Source organism: Genypterus blacodes, unplaced genomic scaffold, assembly GCF_046128005.1.
Source record: "Genypterus blacodes isolate CSIRO-AG114 ecotype Tasmania unplaced genomic scaffold, CSIRO-AGI_Gbla_v1 ptg000101l_1, whole genome shotgun sequence".
Lineage (NCBI taxonomy): Eukaryota > Metazoa > Chordata > Actinopteri > Ophidiiformes > Ophidiidae > Genypterus > Genypterus blacodes.
In genome coordinates, this window is record NW_027466905.1 from 555,235 (window position 1) to 572,409 (window position 17,175).

General features: G+C 51.0%; 2 protein-coding genes across 2 annotated transcripts; one reads left to right on the top strand and one right to left on the bottom strand.

Moving 5' to 3' along the window:
- Positions 1–513: 513 nt before the first annotated feature.
- On the top strand, positions 514–11,549 carry gsna (gelsolin a). Its single transcript, XM_076159959.1, has 16 exons — positions 514–671; positions 5,544–5,741; positions 6,056–6,210; positions 6,348–6,509; positions 6,890–7,039; positions 7,230–7,319; positions 7,430–7,562; positions 7,667–7,971; positions 8,064–8,197; positions 8,306–8,396; positions 9,347–9,517; positions 9,608–9,782; positions 9,906–10,027; positions 10,104–10,181; positions 10,281–10,341; positions 10,422–11,549. Exons 2-16 carry the CDS (start codon positions 5,549–5,551, stop codon positions 10,589–10,591), a joined length of 2,190 nt encoding a protein of 729 aa, XP_076016074.1. The 5' UTR covers positions 514–671; positions 5,544–5,548; the 3' UTR covers positions 10,592–11,549.
- A 448-nt stretch (positions 11,550–11,997) lies between these two features.
- stom (stomatin) lies at positions 11,998–16,372 on the bottom strand. Its single transcript, XM_076159964.1, has 7 exons — positions 16,213–16,372; positions 15,521–15,633; positions 15,329–15,401; positions 13,810–13,892; positions 13,526–13,729; positions 13,302–13,436; positions 11,998–13,212 (listed from the first exon to the last, which is right to left on the bottom strand). Exons 1-7 carry the CDS (start codon positions 16,277–16,279, stop codon positions 13,024–13,026), a joined length of 864 nt encoding a protein of 287 aa, XP_076016079.1. The 5' UTR covers positions 16,280–16,372; the 3' UTR covers positions 11,998–13,023.
- Positions 16,373–17,175: the final 803 nt, after the last annotated feature.

The following is a 17,175-nucleotide window of genomic DNA, read 5'->3' on the forward strand; positions in this document are numbered from 1 at the left end:
TTCTCCAGTAGGGGGCAGTGTAGCCTTGATCATGTACTTTAGAGTCCAGTCCTTTAGAGTGTTTGGACCAATTGAGATTACATAGAAAGTCACTTTTACTGCCTACACACACCTAGTTAGGCTGAAACACAGACACAACAATGCTGATGCTTCAAATCTGCTGATCATCAAATGAAGCTGAATTGCTGAATCTGAAGTCACTTGTACTCGTGTGTGTGTGTGTGTGTGTGTGTGTGTGTGCGTGCGTGCGTGCGTGCGCGCTCGCTGCACTGTACTCACTTTAAACGCAATAACACGACTGACTGCATTGATTCTTTAGGCCTCTCTCTCTCTCTCTCTCTCTCTCTCTCTCTCTCTCTCTCGCTCTCGCTCTCTGTCTCTCCCTCCCTCCCTCTCTCTCCCTTTCTTCCTCCCCTCTCTCTCTCTATCACCCCCCCCCCCCTCTCTCTCCCTCTGTGCGTGTGTGTGTGTGTGTGTGTGTGTGTGTGTGTGTGCCAGGGGTGTGTCATAACGGGGAGTGTCCCGGGCCAAACGCATAAACAGCGGCTCTGCTCTCCGCTGCTCCGCCGACTCGAAACCTCCTCCTCTCCTGCCGCACACAGACGCCGGACCAGACCACACCAGAACCCCGAACCGCACCAGAAACCCCGATCTACGACTTCAGCGCTCAGGTAAGAGGAGCGACCCCCCCCCCCCCGCATTCCTGCCTGCCGGTGGCGTCTCGCTCTCCCGGTACAGCCCGCGGCACAGATTGGTAATACGAGCCCATAATGAGAGCCTGATCATAACGGAACGGACCGTTACTTCTCATCTCATGCAAAGCGGAAGCTGTGATTCTGCTCGGTATCAACCCCGCTGAGATGTTCCGCTCCGTGTGCCTGGATGCTGCTCCGACTGAACTCTCCTCCTTTGTGCCCAGCTCGTTTAAACGAGGCTTTAACATGTTGCCGTATATGGAGAGACAGTGGAGGCTCAGGATCTCTGACGCGTCCCTGCGGTTCCACTTAAAACGGCCCAGAGCAGAAGATTCAATTAAGACACTGATGACAGAAAACTCCCAGAAGAACTCTTTACCTCCACTAATTCATACTCCAGACATACTGGGAGTAGCATTGTGCTCAGTGAACAGCTGTGTGTTCCCATTTCTGTTTAGGAACATCTGCAGTCTCCATAGAAACCATAGAAACATCCAAGTAAATACAGGGGGGGGGGGGGGGTCTGTGCACAATGATGGAGGAAGTTATGAGTCTCTTCTTCCTGTATGCGGTCTACGCAGCTGCATGTGTGCATCCGACTGTGGGGAAGAGCCTGTGTGTGTGTGTGTGTGTGTGTGTGTGTGTGAGAGGGTCTTCTTCTAGCCAATCAGAAACTGCTGTGTCAGATCCACACTCAGCAAAGATGAGGGGATAGCAGATCCACCTTCATCCTGGACACCACAGACAGAAGGGGGTGTGTGTGTGTGTGTGTGTGTGTGTGTGTGTGTGTGTGTGTGTGTGTGTGTGTGTGTGTGTGTGTGTGTGTGTGTGTGTGTGTGTGTGTGTGTGTGTGTGTTGAGAGGAACGTGAGCTGCCGGCTGTGTTTGCAGAAATCATTCTCCATTTTATAAACACCAGAAATTCCAGAATCCAAGAATAGAAATGTCCATTCGATTCTGACTGAGACTCTGCTCCTGTGAGGCAGGGCAGAGGTTCTCAACCTGAGGCACAGGAGCAGATTACTGCTGGTACACAGAAAGAGAAAGTATTAAAGATTTAATCACAAATTAAAGGTAGAATAAAAAGTATATTGCTCTTTAAATCTTATTATTATTGCTAAAATGTTCCGTAGTCGCCAGGACAACAGGCTGAGTTGCTGCCTCCTCTCCCAGCCGCCTGCTACTAAACTGGGCTGAGCAAACATGTAATCAATCAAGCGGATCATTACAGCTCTCATATGAAGGTGTAATTAAAGTGACTGCAGGTGGGAGGAGCTTGATGAGCTGATAACCGTGCGGGCCGTCTCACAGGAGCGCTGAAGTGTTTCAAGGTGGACTGTTCCTCAAACAGCCCTCTCATCCTTTAACAGCCTGCAGTGCTCCGGCTGATTGTTTACAGAAGTCATAAAGTGCAGGTTTGATTCGGCTCTTCCTTCCCTGTGTAAACATGCCAAAGGGAACTGGAGGGGAGAGGCGGACGCTCGGGCAGATTGTTATCCAGTTAGTCCTGAGAAACGTGGAGGGGGCAGCTGAGAGAGAGAGAGAGAGAGAGAGAGAGAGAGAGAGAGAGAGAGAGAAGCATGTAGGGAGAGAGTGAGTCATCCTCAGTCCCCCCTCAGACTGAGCAAACTCTGGGAAATGTGTCCACCGCACAGGAAACCCTTCTGTCCTGACCCGTCCTTATTCTCCAGGTGGGACAGACTCAAACTCTTTGCTCCACACATTACAGCTTTACCTGTAGGACACAGAGAGACTCATGGCTGAAGGTTCGGAGCAGAAGCTGAGGGAGCTCGTCTTCTCACTCAGACCTCCTCCGTGCTCCACACATTTAGCTTCACTCTTACGAACTGTGATCCAACTGTGGAGAGAGAATGTGGAAGAAACACAGAGGTATTTATACGAGCTGTGGTGCAGACTAGTTCCTGAAACGATCCACAATTAAATGTCAGAACACCAAAACGAGACGGAAAGAGGAAGATCAGAACATGAGGGTCAAGATAGTGGATTTGTATTGACGACTGGTTGAACTAATCCCACAACGTCAGCAGATCTAATTCTGGTGTTCACGCAACATTTGGAAGAAATGGTTGAGGTTAATCTGAGTGTAATCAAAGTTATAAGACAAATCATTCCTTTAGAGACTTGAGTTAAAGGACACACGCAAACTAAATGGAATGAAAAAGTAAATGACTTTAGACAGCTGAGGACTAAATGCGATGGAAGCTGCACGTCCGTCTCCTTTACATTCCTTCCCTCGGGCCTCGCGTGAACTTTTTCCGTCTCTTCCTCCACACAGACAGAAAGTTGTGTGGCGGGCGGGGGAGGGGCTGAATGTTTGAGGTCGGGAGCTGTGGGATGACCTCATGTGTGTCGGACAAAGCGCCTGAATGGAGGTGGGGGGGGCGGGGGGGTCGCAGCTCTGCAGGCGTGGGGCTGGACTGGACTGCAGACAGCATCTGTTTACCCAGCATGCCTCTGGAGCGCATGTGGAGTCACGTGACCTGTTCTATTTACGCTCAGAGTGTGGACTCCACCAAACCCCCGGCCTGAGTCACTGCTTAGTAACAGACTGACAGACTCATGCTGCACAGAAGTGTTGCTGAATCCCTACATTCACCTCCCAGTTTCCAGCTTTTCCATCTTTCCCTGCAATGTTTTGAACGCAGGGGCGACATCATAGTTCAGTTTTCTCTCCCGGCCCCGGCTCCTCCCTGTGCTCAGAGTCACAGACACGTCAATGCCAGTTAATCAGCAGCTTCACCTCAGATCAAGCAGAAGTTTGAGATTTATCACCCCTGGCTTGATAACGCTGTTGTTTCTATATCACCACAGTTGAGGAAGTCACATTTAGGAGGATGAGGCAGCAGCAGATCCATCCTCATGCTGTGTCAGCTCCTCCATCAGGCTGCTGCTCCAGGTTTTCCCTCTTACCCAGATGAAGGCGTTTATGTAACGGTGGCTGCTGACCTGACTTGACTCCTGCAGGGACACAACATGGAGCTCAGCGGTCGCGGTTTTTCCCATTTTATGAAGCGTGAAGCGGCTGGAGGACATGTTTGGTCTCCACAGGCACAGAGACACAGAGGAGAGGCAAAGCGACACTGGAAGTCGCACAAATAAAGTGGTATGCAGCCGGTGTAGCTCTGAGCTGCACACTGATGTGTTACATAAGCATCCAGCTCACATGTGGGACAGGAACCCTGCACTTACTGAGCTGCAGGCCGCCGAATCCCCAGCCACTTCCCTCTTCCAAGGTCAGGCTCAGATTCTTGATGTTTTGTGGGCAGAAGAACGGAGCGCCGGAGCTCCAATGTGACGATTAGTCATGCAAACTGAGACGCAGGCCCACATTCCATTCCTGTGGAAAACTTTATTCTGCATTCATGTTGGACTGTGTGACCTGCGGTACATACAACACACACACACACACACACACACACACACACACACACACACACACACACACACACACACACACACACACACACACACAAATGAGAAGAACTGGTGATGTTGTGTGATTGTGTTCCACAGTAAAGTAAAGGAGTCGGAGCAGTAAGAAGCCTTCCCGGTTTGAGAACACTGCCTTGCTTCAGACGCTGAGCTGAGGCAGTAAACACCTCAGCAAAGAGCCTCTGTGTCCTCCAGCGCCTGTGGGGTCATTTTGTCGGTTATTCTCAGCAGGACGATGTTCTGAAATGTTCTGAAACCTGCTGGAAGCCAAACTGATGATAAACAAACTAAACAACAAACACAACTCCAGTTTGTGTTGATGTTCATGGTCGGGCCTCTGCTTAATGCAGTGCTGTGGATTGTGTGTGTGTGTGCGTGTGAGTCAACAGGTCGTGCCTGGTGGTGTGAATTGGGTAATATGAAGCTGTAAAAACCAAGCTGGGACAGGCTGAAGCTGTCGCTGTCGCTGAAGCTGAAGCTGAAGCTGCTGTAGCTGTAGCTGAAGCTGTAGCTGTAGCTGAAGTTGTAGCTGAAGCTGAAGCTGAAGCTGTAGCTGTAGCTGTAGCTGAAGTTGTAGCTGAAGCTGTAGCTGTAGCTGTAGCTGAAGCTGTAGCTGAAGCTGAAGCTGTCGTGCTGCGGTTCATAGCTGTTGAGCAGATATGAATTGTCAGAGTAATTTTGAAACTTCCTTTACATGTTGCTTGCTGTAGGTTGAGTGAGTCACAGTCACCACATGCAGACGACCACAGCTCAGCTCACACTGAAACAATGTCAAACCTCCACACAGACACACAAGTCAGGCTCCAGCACCACACACACACACACACTTCATACGGCGCCACACGTCTTTACGCTCTCAGATAGGACTGAAGTGTGCGGAATGTGTGTGTGTGTGTGTGTGTGTGTCACAATTCTAATTGGTCAGTTGGGATCTTTGCTGGATCATTCCTCCAACTTCTGTTCTTTCAAACATGGTCGATGAGTGACTGATCTGAGTGTGTGCGTGTGTGTGTGTGTGTGTGTGTGTGTGTGTGTGTATGTGGGATCATGTACCCAGGCCTCACAGGACTTCCTCCTCCTGCACTCTGGAGGAAACACCCAGAGCACAGAGCAGTCATGACTCACCTCACTCTGCATTAATATCTAACTATAGCCCTAAACTTTGTCTTGGTAACCGTGGCAACTACTGGGGCCTAGGGAGTGGCTCCGTGTTTCCCAGAGCAAATGGAGTACAAGTAGTCCGAGTTAGAAAGAAAGTGTTATCACAGACTGAGGAGTCTTATCTGTGCGGTGGTTGATAACCTCCTCTGAGAAAGTGTGAAACCCTGTGGTGTTGCTAAGAGACCACGCCTGTAAGACATTAAACCTCACCTTTTCGCCCCTCCTCCTCCCGCAGGCAGGATGGCAGAGCACCCAGAGTTCGAGCGGGCCGGGAAGCAGCCGGGCCTTCAGGTGTGGCGGGTGGAGAACTTTGACCTGGTGCCGGTCCCTGAGAACCTGCAGGGAGGCTTCTACACCGGAGATGCCTACCTCATCCTCAACACCATCAAGCAGAGGTCTGGAGCCCTGCAGTACGACCTCCACTTCTGGCTGGGTGAGCTCAGATAAACACTCTCTTATCCAAACCACAAGAGGTCTGACTGAGCTGAGTCAGGTCGCTGTGACTGTATGGATGTTATGGGCTTCTTGTCAGCTTGATTGATCGTGGATCAATCAAGTAAACAGCATTTAGTGATAGACAGCATCTGGACTACGCAGACAGAATGCTGCCTGCTGGGATTTGTCCTCTCAGGTATTGATCTGGAGATGTTGGATGTCTGAGCTCTCCATTAGGAAAAGAGTCTGATGCACGATGGAAAATAAGGAGCGGATTGATGTGGATTCTCTCTTTGGCTCCTTTGTTTGCAGGGGACTTCTGCACTCAGGATGAGAGCGGCTCAGCGGCCATCTTCACCGTCCAGATGGACGACTTCCTGGGGGGGAAACCCATCCAGTACCGCGAGGTCCAGGGACACGAGTCCAAAACCTTCCTGGGCTACTTCAAGCCGGCAATCAAATACATGGTAGGACTAGAAGATCTCGTTGATAACCTGTTTAAATGTCATCATACATGTTCTCTGACTGTCTAATGCACATTAATGCGGTTACCTGGACGTTGGAATGTTTTGGCTCTAGTTTGGTTTCTCTCTTCATGGTGTAGAAAGGCGGCGTTGCATCCGGGTTCAAGCACGTCGTCACCAATGAGGTCGTCATGCAGAGAGTGCTCCAGGTTAAAGGGCGTCGCGTCGTCCGGGCGTCGGAGGTGGCGGTCAGCTGGGACAGCTTCAACCAGGGCGACTGCTTCATTCTGGACCTGGGCAACGTGAGCAGGACTTCAGATCTTTGTAGCATTGATGAATAACAGTTATTAGAGACAGAACAGGCAGGATGGGAGTCTGCCTTGGTGTTTGTTGCCAAGTTACTGACCTGTCAGGCTCAGAACTTATCAATCGACCCTCATAGTAGTTTTATAGCAGCCTAAGTGTAATCTGATTGCCTACTCTCAAAAAGTATATAACACATATACTAAACAAAAACAATTGCTGTGTGCAGGTCGATTGATAACTTCTGAGCTTGACACTAAGTCAACATGTGATGTGACCTGTGTCATAGAAACCCTTTGGTGTCGTCAGCAAAACAGAGAGAGAAGAGGATTGTGGGTAATATATAAACACAGGTTGTGCTGTAATTGTTGTCTTACAGGAGATTTATCAGTGGTGCGGCTCCCAGAGCAACCGCTTCGAGAAGCTGAAGGCTACACAGGTTGCCAAGGGTATCCGTGACAACGAGCGCAGCGGCAGGGCCCGAGTGTACGTCTGTGACGAAGGGATGGAGAGGGAGAAAATGTTAGAGGTGAGTGCCTGCATGTGAGTCAAAGTGAAAATGCCTCAGACGTGGAGAACGCTGTGGAATCCAAGGAGCCAGAGAGGAGGAGGAGTGTCCCTGTTGTTTCCTGGATTGTTGTGCTATGAGTCTGAATCCTTGACTTCCTGTTTTGGCAGCGTCTCTTAATCTCGTGCTCTGCTCCTCTTCCTCTCCTCAGGTTTTAGGCTCTAAACCAGATCTGCCCGCTGGCGCCTCTGATGACCTCAAAGCCGACGCCTCAAACAGACAGAGGGCTAAACTCTACAAAGTAAGAGAGACAGAACAGCACGAACGTAAACAAAGCTAATGGGTAATGAAGTATTGATCCATTGGTGATTATGCTAAAGAGATGTTCTTCTTCTTGAACCCAAACTCCAGGTGTCTAATGCCAGTGGAGACATGGCCATCGCCCTGGTGGCAGCAGAGAACCCGTTCTCCCAGGGTGCCTTGGAGTCCGGTGACTGCTTCATTCTGGACCATGGTTCTGATGGAAAGATCTTCGTCTGGAAGGGTGAGAGCAGCAGACAGGAGATCCTATCCATCTGTCGTTCAGACCAATGGTGTTGGATACTCAGGGTTGTACCGGTTCCTTACTTCCTCTTCCTCTTCTCCCAGGCAAAGATGCCAACATGGACGAGCGAAAGACGGCCATGAAGGCGGCGGAGGAGTTCATCAAGAAGATGGGTTACCCCAAGCACACGCAGGTCCAGATCCTGCCGGAGATGGGCGAGACGCCGCTGTTCAAGCAGTTCTTCAAAAACTGGAGGGACAAGGAGCAGACAGAAGGCCTGGGCGTGGCCTACATCGCCAACAGCATTGCCAAGATCGAAAAGGTGGCCTTCGACGCCGCCACCCTCCACGACTCCACCGCCATGGCCGCCCAGCACGGCATGGTGGACGACGGCACCGGAGAGAAGCAGGTGAGAGGACAGGAGGGCTGGAAGCTGCTGCAGATCCTCCCTCAGCACTACAGAAGCTTTTAATTTGGCTCCCCGCTTCCTCTCTCCGGCAGATTTGGCGCATTGAGGGAGCCGACAAGGTCCCGGTGGATCCGTCCACCTACGGACAGTTCTACGGCGGCGACAGCTACATCATCCTGTACAACTATCACCATGGAGGACGGCAGGGACACATCATCTACATGTGGTAAGGACGCAGCAGCAGCCTCCTTCATCTCATCGGCGAGGAGACGCAGCATCACGGCCTGATTAACCTGAGGGGACGCTTCCTGCTTCTTGATGCCGTGTTTTGCAGGCAGGGCGCCGACTCCAGTCAGGACGAGATCGGAGCCTCGGCCATCCTGGGCGCTCAGCTGGATGAAGAGCTGGGCGGTGGGCCTGTGCAGGTAAACACACACTCGTCCTGCCGCTCGTGTGTGTGTGTGTGTGTGTGTGTGTGCTCTTTGATCGACGAGCTTATATTCATTCTTCATCAGTTTTCTTAATGAAAGTCTCCTGTGGCTGTAACCTCTTCACATCTGTCCTCTCATCGCCTCTGTCTTCCTCGGCTTCTGTCCCCTCCTGTCTCTTCAGGTTGTTGGTGCTCCTATAACATCTCAGGTATTTCCCCTTCCCTCCTCTTCCTCCTCCTCCTCATCTTCCTCCCACAAGTTTCTCCAGGTGTTTTGCAATGAGATGAGAGTGCAAATGTGGACAGAGTTTGGTAACAGTAGATTCATTCATTCATGAGACGCAGCCCTTTTTGACGAATAAGCCACGCCCCCTCGCCATCTGTCCAGTCGGAGTAAAACGCTGGGGGGTTTTATTTTTTAGTTTGTTTGAAAAAAACAAAAAAACAAAAACAAACAGGTTTTACGTGTGCAGGCAAATCTTTTCATATCCCAGGTTGCACACACACACACACACACACACACACACACACACACACAAGCTGGGTTTCCTTTTTTTTTTGCGCATTTTGAATTTCCAAATTTAGACTGTGTGTGTGTGTGTGTGTGTGTCATCATTTTGCATGCGCCACCGTCATGTTCAAGTTGTGTGCAAGCATGTTGGCGTGTGTGTTTGTGTGTGTGTGCGTCACAAAGGACTCCACTGTGAAGACTTAAAGGCTCTGATCTTCACCTCTCCAGTCTAACTCAGTGGAAACGTGGCTCACTGCTGCCACCCTGTGTTGGGACATGGAGCTGCAGTGACACTCAGACTAACATCCATGTTGACTTGCTTGTTCCCTCACATCACTGGCTGCATGCTTTGCTGTGGGAATCCTTAAACCAGCCCCACGTGTGATCGCACTGGAGTGTGTTACATGTGTGTGTGTGTGTGTTTGTTGTTTCAGGTCAGGGTGATCCAAGGTAAGGAGCCGGCCCATCTGATGAGTCTGTTCGGGGGCCAGCCCATGGTGGTGTACAAGGGAGGAACGTCCAGGGACGGAGGTCAGTCGGCTCCCGCGGAGACTCGACTCTTCCAGGTTCGCTCCAACTCTGCAGGACACACCAGAGCGGTGGAGGTGAGAGAGAAGCCTGAGCATTTACTGCAGTGAAGAAAGGTCAGAGGTCAATCCTATGTGAGCCTACATGACCTCTGCGTCTGCGTCTAGGTGGACGCTGTGGCCTCCAACCTGAACGCCAACGACGCCTTCATCCTGGTGACGCCCGGCGACGCCTTCATGTGGGTGGGTCAGGGCGCCAGCGACCCGGAGAAACAGGGCGCCCAGCAGCTGTGCGGCACTCTGGGCGTGTCGGCGTCCGAGCTGCCCGAGGGCGGAGAGAGCGGTGAGTCCAAACCTGAGCTTCCACCAAGGAGGAAGAGTCCCTCCTGCGTTCCTTAAGCTTAATCTCTTTACGTTTAAACTGATTGGAGTAAACTAACCTGAAGTGACTCTTTGCTCTTCATAGGTGGGTTCTGGGAGGCTCTGGGAGGACGAGCAGCGTACCGCACCTCTCAAAGGCTCAAAGACAAGATGGACGCTCACCCGCCCAGACTCTTCGCCTGCTCCAACAAGACCGGAAACTTCGTCGTAAGTCGAAGAACACACACACACCCACACACACGAACCACCTGCACCACCACTGACGTCCTGTCGCTCCTCTCAGATCGAGGAGGTCCCCGGGGAGCTGACCCAAGATGACCTGGCCACAGATGATGTCATGATCCTGGACACCTGGGAGCAGGTAAGCAAAGAGCTGTGACTGCTCCACCTGCACCGTATGGAGTCAGAGGAGCGAAATAAGACGCAGAACACTTTAAAATATCTCAAATCCCGTTTCTAGGTGTTTGTCTGGATCGGCAACGAGGCTCAGGAGGAGGAGAAGACGGAGGCGATGCCCTCTGGTAAGGAAAGAAGGGAGAGCTGAGTTACTTCCTGTGTCTCTGCATGCTGATTTGCTCACTCTGCGCTCTTCCGTCCTCAGCGTTGCGTTACATCGAGACGGATCCGGCCAGCAGAGACCGCAGGACGCCCATCGTCCAGATCAAGCAGGGCTTCGAGCCGCCCACCTTCACCGGCTGGTTCCTGGGCTGGGACAACGACTACTGGACCAGCGACCCTCTGGAGCGGGCCATGGCTGAACTGGCCCTGTAACCCCCCCCTCTCTCTCTCTCTCTCTCCGCCTCTTCCTCCCCTCTCTTTACCCCCCCATCATCTCTGACCTTTGACCTGCTGCTTTACTGAAAGCTCTGAGCTCCAATCATAAGACTCTGGGCTGCCAGTAGAGCTCTCTTCTATTGTACAACTTCCTGTCTTTGGAGGGGGGTTAGAGTGTGTTAGGGGCGGGGTCAGAGGTCGATGCTGCAGTGAGGCTTTTGAACCCGCGTGTGTGAATACGACCAATGGTAACAGAGCTTTGATCCACGCGGGAGCTTGCTTAGGATTTGCACTTAATTCACTCTGCTGCTTTGACTTCTAATGTCGCCAAATGAGTTTTTATATTTTTACAGTTAGACTGAGACCATTTCAAGATGCGGTGGGAGAGAATCCACCGCCACAAACACAACAAGCAATACGACTGATGCCTTAAATATTCACTTGAGTTTACAGAACGTTTGATACTTTTAGAGGTACTACATCAACGTTTTTAGGTTCCTCTCGCGGCACTACAGAGCCCCCTACAGGCCGCAGAGGGGATTACCTTTCGGCAGACACCGGGATAAAGACAGACCGACGCCACAAGACAGTCAGCAGAGAAGGAATCTCGGTTAGCAGTGAAGAACCTGAGTCTCAGAGTTAATTCCCTCTGCGGCCTGGTGGGGGTGCTGTTGTGTTCTCAGTGAGGCGTCGCCCACACACATTCAGTCAGAGAACAAGCGGACAGTAGACCAGGACTGTTGATTTGTTTTACTTTTTTTTTATCTGCCATCTCTTTCTTACGTTCTGCACCTTTAGACTTTAGACGCTTCTGTGGTTTTGTGTATTTATTTGAAATAAACTCCAGGCGGCTCGACACCTGACGCTTTGCTGCTCCTCCAAACAGTTTGACTCCCCGTGTGGTTTCTCCTGAAGGACCTGCCATCGTTTCAATAAAACACACCTGTAAAACAAAGCTGTGTGTGTGTGTGTCTGCTGGAACTACACTGCAAACACAAACACAACAGAGCAAAAGGAAGAAAGGATCAACGGTCAGAAACTCAAACTCATTGAATACTGCTGTTTCCCACGTGTCCAGCAGATGGCAGCATTCCATCAGCCAGGCACGTTAACATGAACACAAATCTGCTACACTGCGACTCAAGCAATAAACCCGAGGAACTGGTTTACATGCGATCGTAAATCGATTCATGAAGACGTACACGGTGTGGCACAATGCTGTGTGTGTGTGTGTGTTCGTGTGAACATATTTGAAAGACACACTGATGTATTTAAAGGCTATAATTAAACGTGTCTGTTCAGGTCCCGTAGGTATGACTGAGGCGGTGCTGCCCCCTGCTGGACGGCTTCAGACCTGCAGAGGGGAGCGATTTAAATTCGACACAATCACAAATAACAGAAAATGTTGCATAACATTGTTTTATTGTAATTGTGTTACAATATAATAAATCCATGACGTCATGAAACAAAGCACAGAGGAAGAAGCAGCTGAGGACTAAAATGATGATGAAGGACGAGAGAACCTTCACACTCATCAACCCATGACTGTAAACCTGAAGTAATACATGTGGTAACATCTGGAACAGACATGTTGTTCTTTTTAGAGACAGATGAAGGGCTTCTTCCTCCTCCTCCTCCTCCTCCTCATCCTCTATGAGCCTGGATGTGTTCTCCTCTAAAGCAGCAGCACATCACACAGCCAGTAAAGTAACCAATCAGCCTGTGGACTTCACAAGAACTATAAAACAAGCATATAAAAACATTTGACACCTGGATCCTAATCTGACCTCTGACCCTTCTGTCTGGCTACATAACAACATATAAGAGATATAGTTCAGATACAGGAACGTTTACACACTCTTGACCTTTATACTTGACACACACTCAGCCACACAAGCTGACCTGGCAGGTGTGAGCTCCACATGCGTTTAGCACTTCTGTCTGAAACGACCGCGAAGACGACGAGCGGCGTTCCTCCAGTTTGGCGAAAAATGCATAGAAACACGGGAGGGAGAGTGTAAACTGAGCAGAGGGCGGTCGGTTAAGGCTTCACTGGCTGACTGGGCTCTGCCAGAACAAGTCAACACTGATAGAGTAACCACGCTGTGTGACGCTGTGTGACGGCGTGTGATGACGTGTTCCGCCCCGTTAATACTTCATCGGCTCGCTGCCCAAAGATTATTGGAAATACAAACGAGCAACATCCAGTAAGAAGAAGAGCGACAGCAGAAATGAACCATCGCCGCTCAAACGCAACAGGTTTGGCAATGGTAGACAAAACAAACTCACTCTAAAATTCAGTGAGAACACACAGCACAGCTTAGAGTGTGTGTGTGTGTGTGTGTGTGTGTGTGTGTGTGTGTGTGTGTGTGTGTGTGTGTGTGTGTGTGTGTGTGTGTGTGTGTGTGTGTGTGTCTCTTGCGTGCTCCTCAGTGTTTGGTGAAGCAGTGCATCATCTCCATGGGCAGAGGGAAGACGATGGTGGAGTTCTTCTCAGCAGAGATGGTGTTGAGCGTCTGCAGGTAGCGGAGCTGCAGAGCCGACGGCGACTCGGCGATCACCAGCGACGCCTCCTTCAGCGCCCGGGCCGCGTTCATCTCGCCCTCCGCTGCGATCACCTGTGCGGTTAAGAGAAGACGTGGCGTGAGCTCGACAGCGTCCCCGGCACCTGGGAGGTTCAAGAACAAAGGGGGCGGAGCTTCCTCACCTTGGCTCTGGCCTCGCGGCTAGCCTCCGCCTCCGCCGCCATGGCCCTCTGCAGCTGGAGGGGAAGCTTGGTGTCCTTGATCTCCACGCGCTCCACTTTGATGCCCCACTGGTCCGTGGCCTCGTCCAGAGTAGTCTGAGGCGGACGGAGAGTGGCGGCGTTAGCGCTCACGGTGGAGCGGCGCTACGCTAACGTGCTTTATAGGCGACAGTGACGGCGCCTACCTGCATGCTGTGTGCGATCTCCTCGCGGTCAGACAGGATCTGAGACAGGTTCTTGGTGCCCAGGACGTTCCTCAGAGTGGTTTGCGCCAGGAGCCGGGTGGCGGCGTCGGCGTTGGTGATGTTAGCCACGGCCAGGGTGGCGTTCTGGACGCGGTAGTAAACCACGCCGTCCACGCTCACCGTCACAGAGTCCTTGGTCAAAACCTGAGAGCACAGAGGAGAGGAAAGGTGAGAGGAGAGGTGAAGATGACCGATGACAGGAGTGTACCTGTGCGGCGCCGTACCTCCTGCGGCGGGATGTCGAAGGTGATGGTGCGCATGTCCACGTTGATGAAGCTGTCGGTGCACGGCAGGATGAAGAACAATCCTGAGGAACCACAAGAGCGCAAACAGTTTGAACAAAGAGTGACGCCCGTGTAAACACAAGCGGGAGGATTGTGCTGCGCAAATGTTGGAAAACACACGAGCAGCGGGGAAACGTCTGGCAGGAGGCCAACGGCGGCGAGCGCGTTATTAGACCGCAGCTGTGTGACGGTGAGCGTGTGCGTCGGTTTCCTGAGCCCCATTTAAGGAGGTTTGTTCTTTCTATCAGGACGCCACTCGCTTCAACGGCGAGAGGAGGAGGAGGAGGAGGAGGAGGAGCTCAAATCCTCACGTGAAACAAAGAGAGAGGTATCTGTGAGCATTACAAGAGAAGAACATCTGAAGAAGGGCTGGATCCAAATGTTTCCCTCTCTTCAGGCCCATTTAAATCAGAACAGGATGTGTTTACTCCTCTAATGAGAGCACTTCCTGTTTTGCAATAAAATAGTAAAAAAAAAAAAATGCCCTGAAACATTACATTACGATCATTTGGCAGACGCTTTTTTCCAAAGCGACTTCCATTACATTACCACCCTTCGCAGAGGGGGGAGCAATTGAGAGTTCGGTGCCTTGCTCAGGGGCACCTCCGCAGGGACTTGAACCGGCGACCCTCCGGTTCCCAAGCGGAAGCTCTACCCACTGAGCTACTGCCTCAACCCTCTCCCTTCACTCCCTAGATGATGTCATAGATAATGATAGTGATTATAATCCCACAGATTGCAGCACTTATATCGAAGCGGCACCACAGTTTAGTGTTGAATTCTTCAGTCCGGCCCCTGAGGGCAGAGGGCAAAACCTACACGGCCGGCGATAAGAGAGAGGTTCCCCACCCCTGCTCTACATGTTCCTCTACGCCTTCAGGGCTTCGGTTGATCTCCTTCCGTGTATAAAGCTTCACATAATGCAGAGGGACGTTCCCGTGAGAAAATCCCTTCAAAAAACTTTTTCCCATAAAATCACAACAGCGGACAGGAAAACATGTTGGGCCTTGGAGCTCACAGCGGCTCGGGAATGTCGGGTCGACCGCTGCACGCTATTACCACACACACACACACACACACACACACACACACACACACACACACACACACACACACACACACACACACACACACACACACACACACACACACACACACACACACACACACACACACACACACACACACAGCTTTATTGTCCATAAAAAGAGGCGTTGTCATGGCAGCCTGCGTCGGGGGAGGGAAGCCAGCAGTCGAGGCTTTTAAGTGAATTGATCTCATTGAAGACGATGAGAGGAAGAGTCGGTCATGTGACCTTCTCTCTTGCGGTCTGCAGCAATGGAGCCACACCCGCAGAATCAGGCTGCACCTGACTGAACACTTTCTCTGTCTGGAGTATGAAGTGAAGTTGACTGGGCTCCTCCCCCCTGTGAGTCTGAGCCTGACGGAGCTTCCTCACCTGGCCCTTTGGCTCCTCCTCTTATGATGCGTCCCAGACGGAAGATGATGGCACGCTCGTACTCCTTCACGATCTGTGAAACAAAGACACACAACCTGTTGAGGGCCGCCACCACGAGGGAACAACGTTTACCTGCGGCTGTGGCGTTTACACGACATTTGACAGAGAGATGGAGGTGGAGCAGCTGCTGACCTTGATGCACATCCATATGGAGATGGGTAGCGTGAGCAGCATGAGCAGCAGGGAGAAGCCCACCAGCAGACCCCCGCAGAAGCCGATACTGGTGTCACCGCTCTCCAGGAAGTCTGAGAGGAGAACAACACACACAATCACACAATCACATTCCACCCGTTAACACACTGATGAAATATTAAACTGGCTCATATTGGCTGCGTGTAATGTAAACTGGACTGTTAAGGCGCTTTGATATAGTTTACGCAGCAATTTGAGCAGCAATTTCCCTGGAAATCAATAAAGTTTCACCTTATCTCATCTTACAGCTCAAACATGCTTAAAGCGCCAGTCCCTCACACAATGACCACAAATTCATTATTAGCGTTATTATACCGTCAGCTGAGGTTGCAAGCTAATAAATATCAAACACAAACATTGCTTAAAACAAAAACGTTCCTTTTCTCCTGTTTAAAGTAAAAAAAAAATCAAGTTGAAGTTAAATGTTTACGATGCGCTGCTAGCTAACGTATCTTCGGGATGCTAGCTGGTTAGCTGCGTTTGGTTCCCCCGCACCCTAAGCTGGAGCGGGGGAAGCGCGAGCGCGGTGGGGGCGACGCCGCCATGACAGCAGCCTCCCCTCCGCTCTGGCCCGCTAGCTTCTCTGTGCGCCACTCCGCAGAGAAAGTGTCCGCCATGACTCGCAGACTCACCGCTGGCAGACTTGTGTTCTCTCCTCTGCTCTCTCCGCAGCCCGGTGGATTCGTTGCACGGCTCCATGGCTGCTGGTGCTGGATGAACTGAAGCGATGGTCGCGCGCGCTGTTTGTGGCGTGTCTGCTTGGGCCCTTCGCCCTGTGCGCAGACTGACAGGTCACATGACGCAGTCGGCCCTTTATGAAATCTGATCTTTGTTTGATTTCCTTTAAGCTTTTTAGCCTTCATTTATTCTGTCTTCACTTCATCTCCGTTTTCCCTTCCTTTCCCTTTTTACATTCTTTCCACCTGGCTGCCCTTATGTCCATCTTGCCTTTATATTAATAATTCATCTCCTTGGTCTTCCTCCCTGTATAAACACATAAAACAGGTTTATGCAGCACATATGAACTACAAATGCACAAAATGAACGTTCACTTTAACCTCTGTGCATCTGGAAAAACACAACAACAGACAAATACGGTCCAATTTAAAGTAATATTTTGTTATGAGCGGCCTTTTGTCATTAAAGCAGGCCAAGCTGTAAACTCTGTGTGAATACGTGGGCAGGGGTGACGGAGAAGGTTTGGAATGAGCTCAGCAGCTCAAGTTTCCCATTTTCCAAAGGTTCAAAGTGCTTCACTGTCACTCTGGCAGCTGGAGGCTATGTTAGTCAACTCCTTACCAACCACAGCTGTTCTGTTTTGTCAGTTAGCACAAGCATACGCTGAAGGTGAAGTTACTCCAATCCACCGATATTCTGAAGTGAAACCCTAGATTAGATCACATGCTCCCACTGGAATTCCTCATAACACAAGCATGAAGGGATCTCTAACCACAATGCACAACACAGGCCCCTGCAAGTCAAAGAGAAGGGCCCAGTAACCCCAGTGACAGTAGCCACGCCCTTTTATCTGCTCAGACTTCCAGGATTCATGCAGCACCATGCCAACGCCAAAGATCTCCACAAAGCTCCCAAAG

What these genes read in the sequence shown, in the direction of transcription:
- gsna (XM_076159959.1), top strand. Translation starts at nt 5,549, where the DNA reads ATGGCAGAGCACCCAGAGTTCGAGCGGGCCGGGAAGCAGCCGGGCCTT. An exon ending in ACGGCACCGGAGAGAAGCAG is followed by an intron (nt 7,972 to 8,063) that starts GTGAGAGGACAG and finishes TCTCTCCGGCAG; the next exon opens with ATTTGGCGCATTGAGGGAGC. An exon ending in GACGGAGGCGATGCCCTCTG is followed by an intron (nt 10,342 to 10,421) that starts GTAAGGAAAGAA and finishes TTCCGTCCTCAG; the next exon opens with CGTTGCGTTACATCGAGACG.
- stom (XM_076159964.1), bottom strand. Translation starts at nt 16,279, where the DNA reads ATGGAGCCGTGCAACGAATCCACCGGGCTGCGGAGAGAGCAGAGGAGA. An exon ending in CCATATGGATGTGCATCAAG is followed by an intron (nt 15,402 to 15,520) that starts GTCAGCAGCTGC and finishes TTTGTTTCACAG; the next exon opens with ATCGTGAAGGAGTACGAGCG. An exon ending in AGGAGGAGCCAAAGGGCCAG is followed by an intron (nt 13,893 to 15,328) that starts GTGAGGAAGCTC and finishes GTGGTTCCTCAG; the next exon opens with GATTGTTCTTCATCCTGCCG.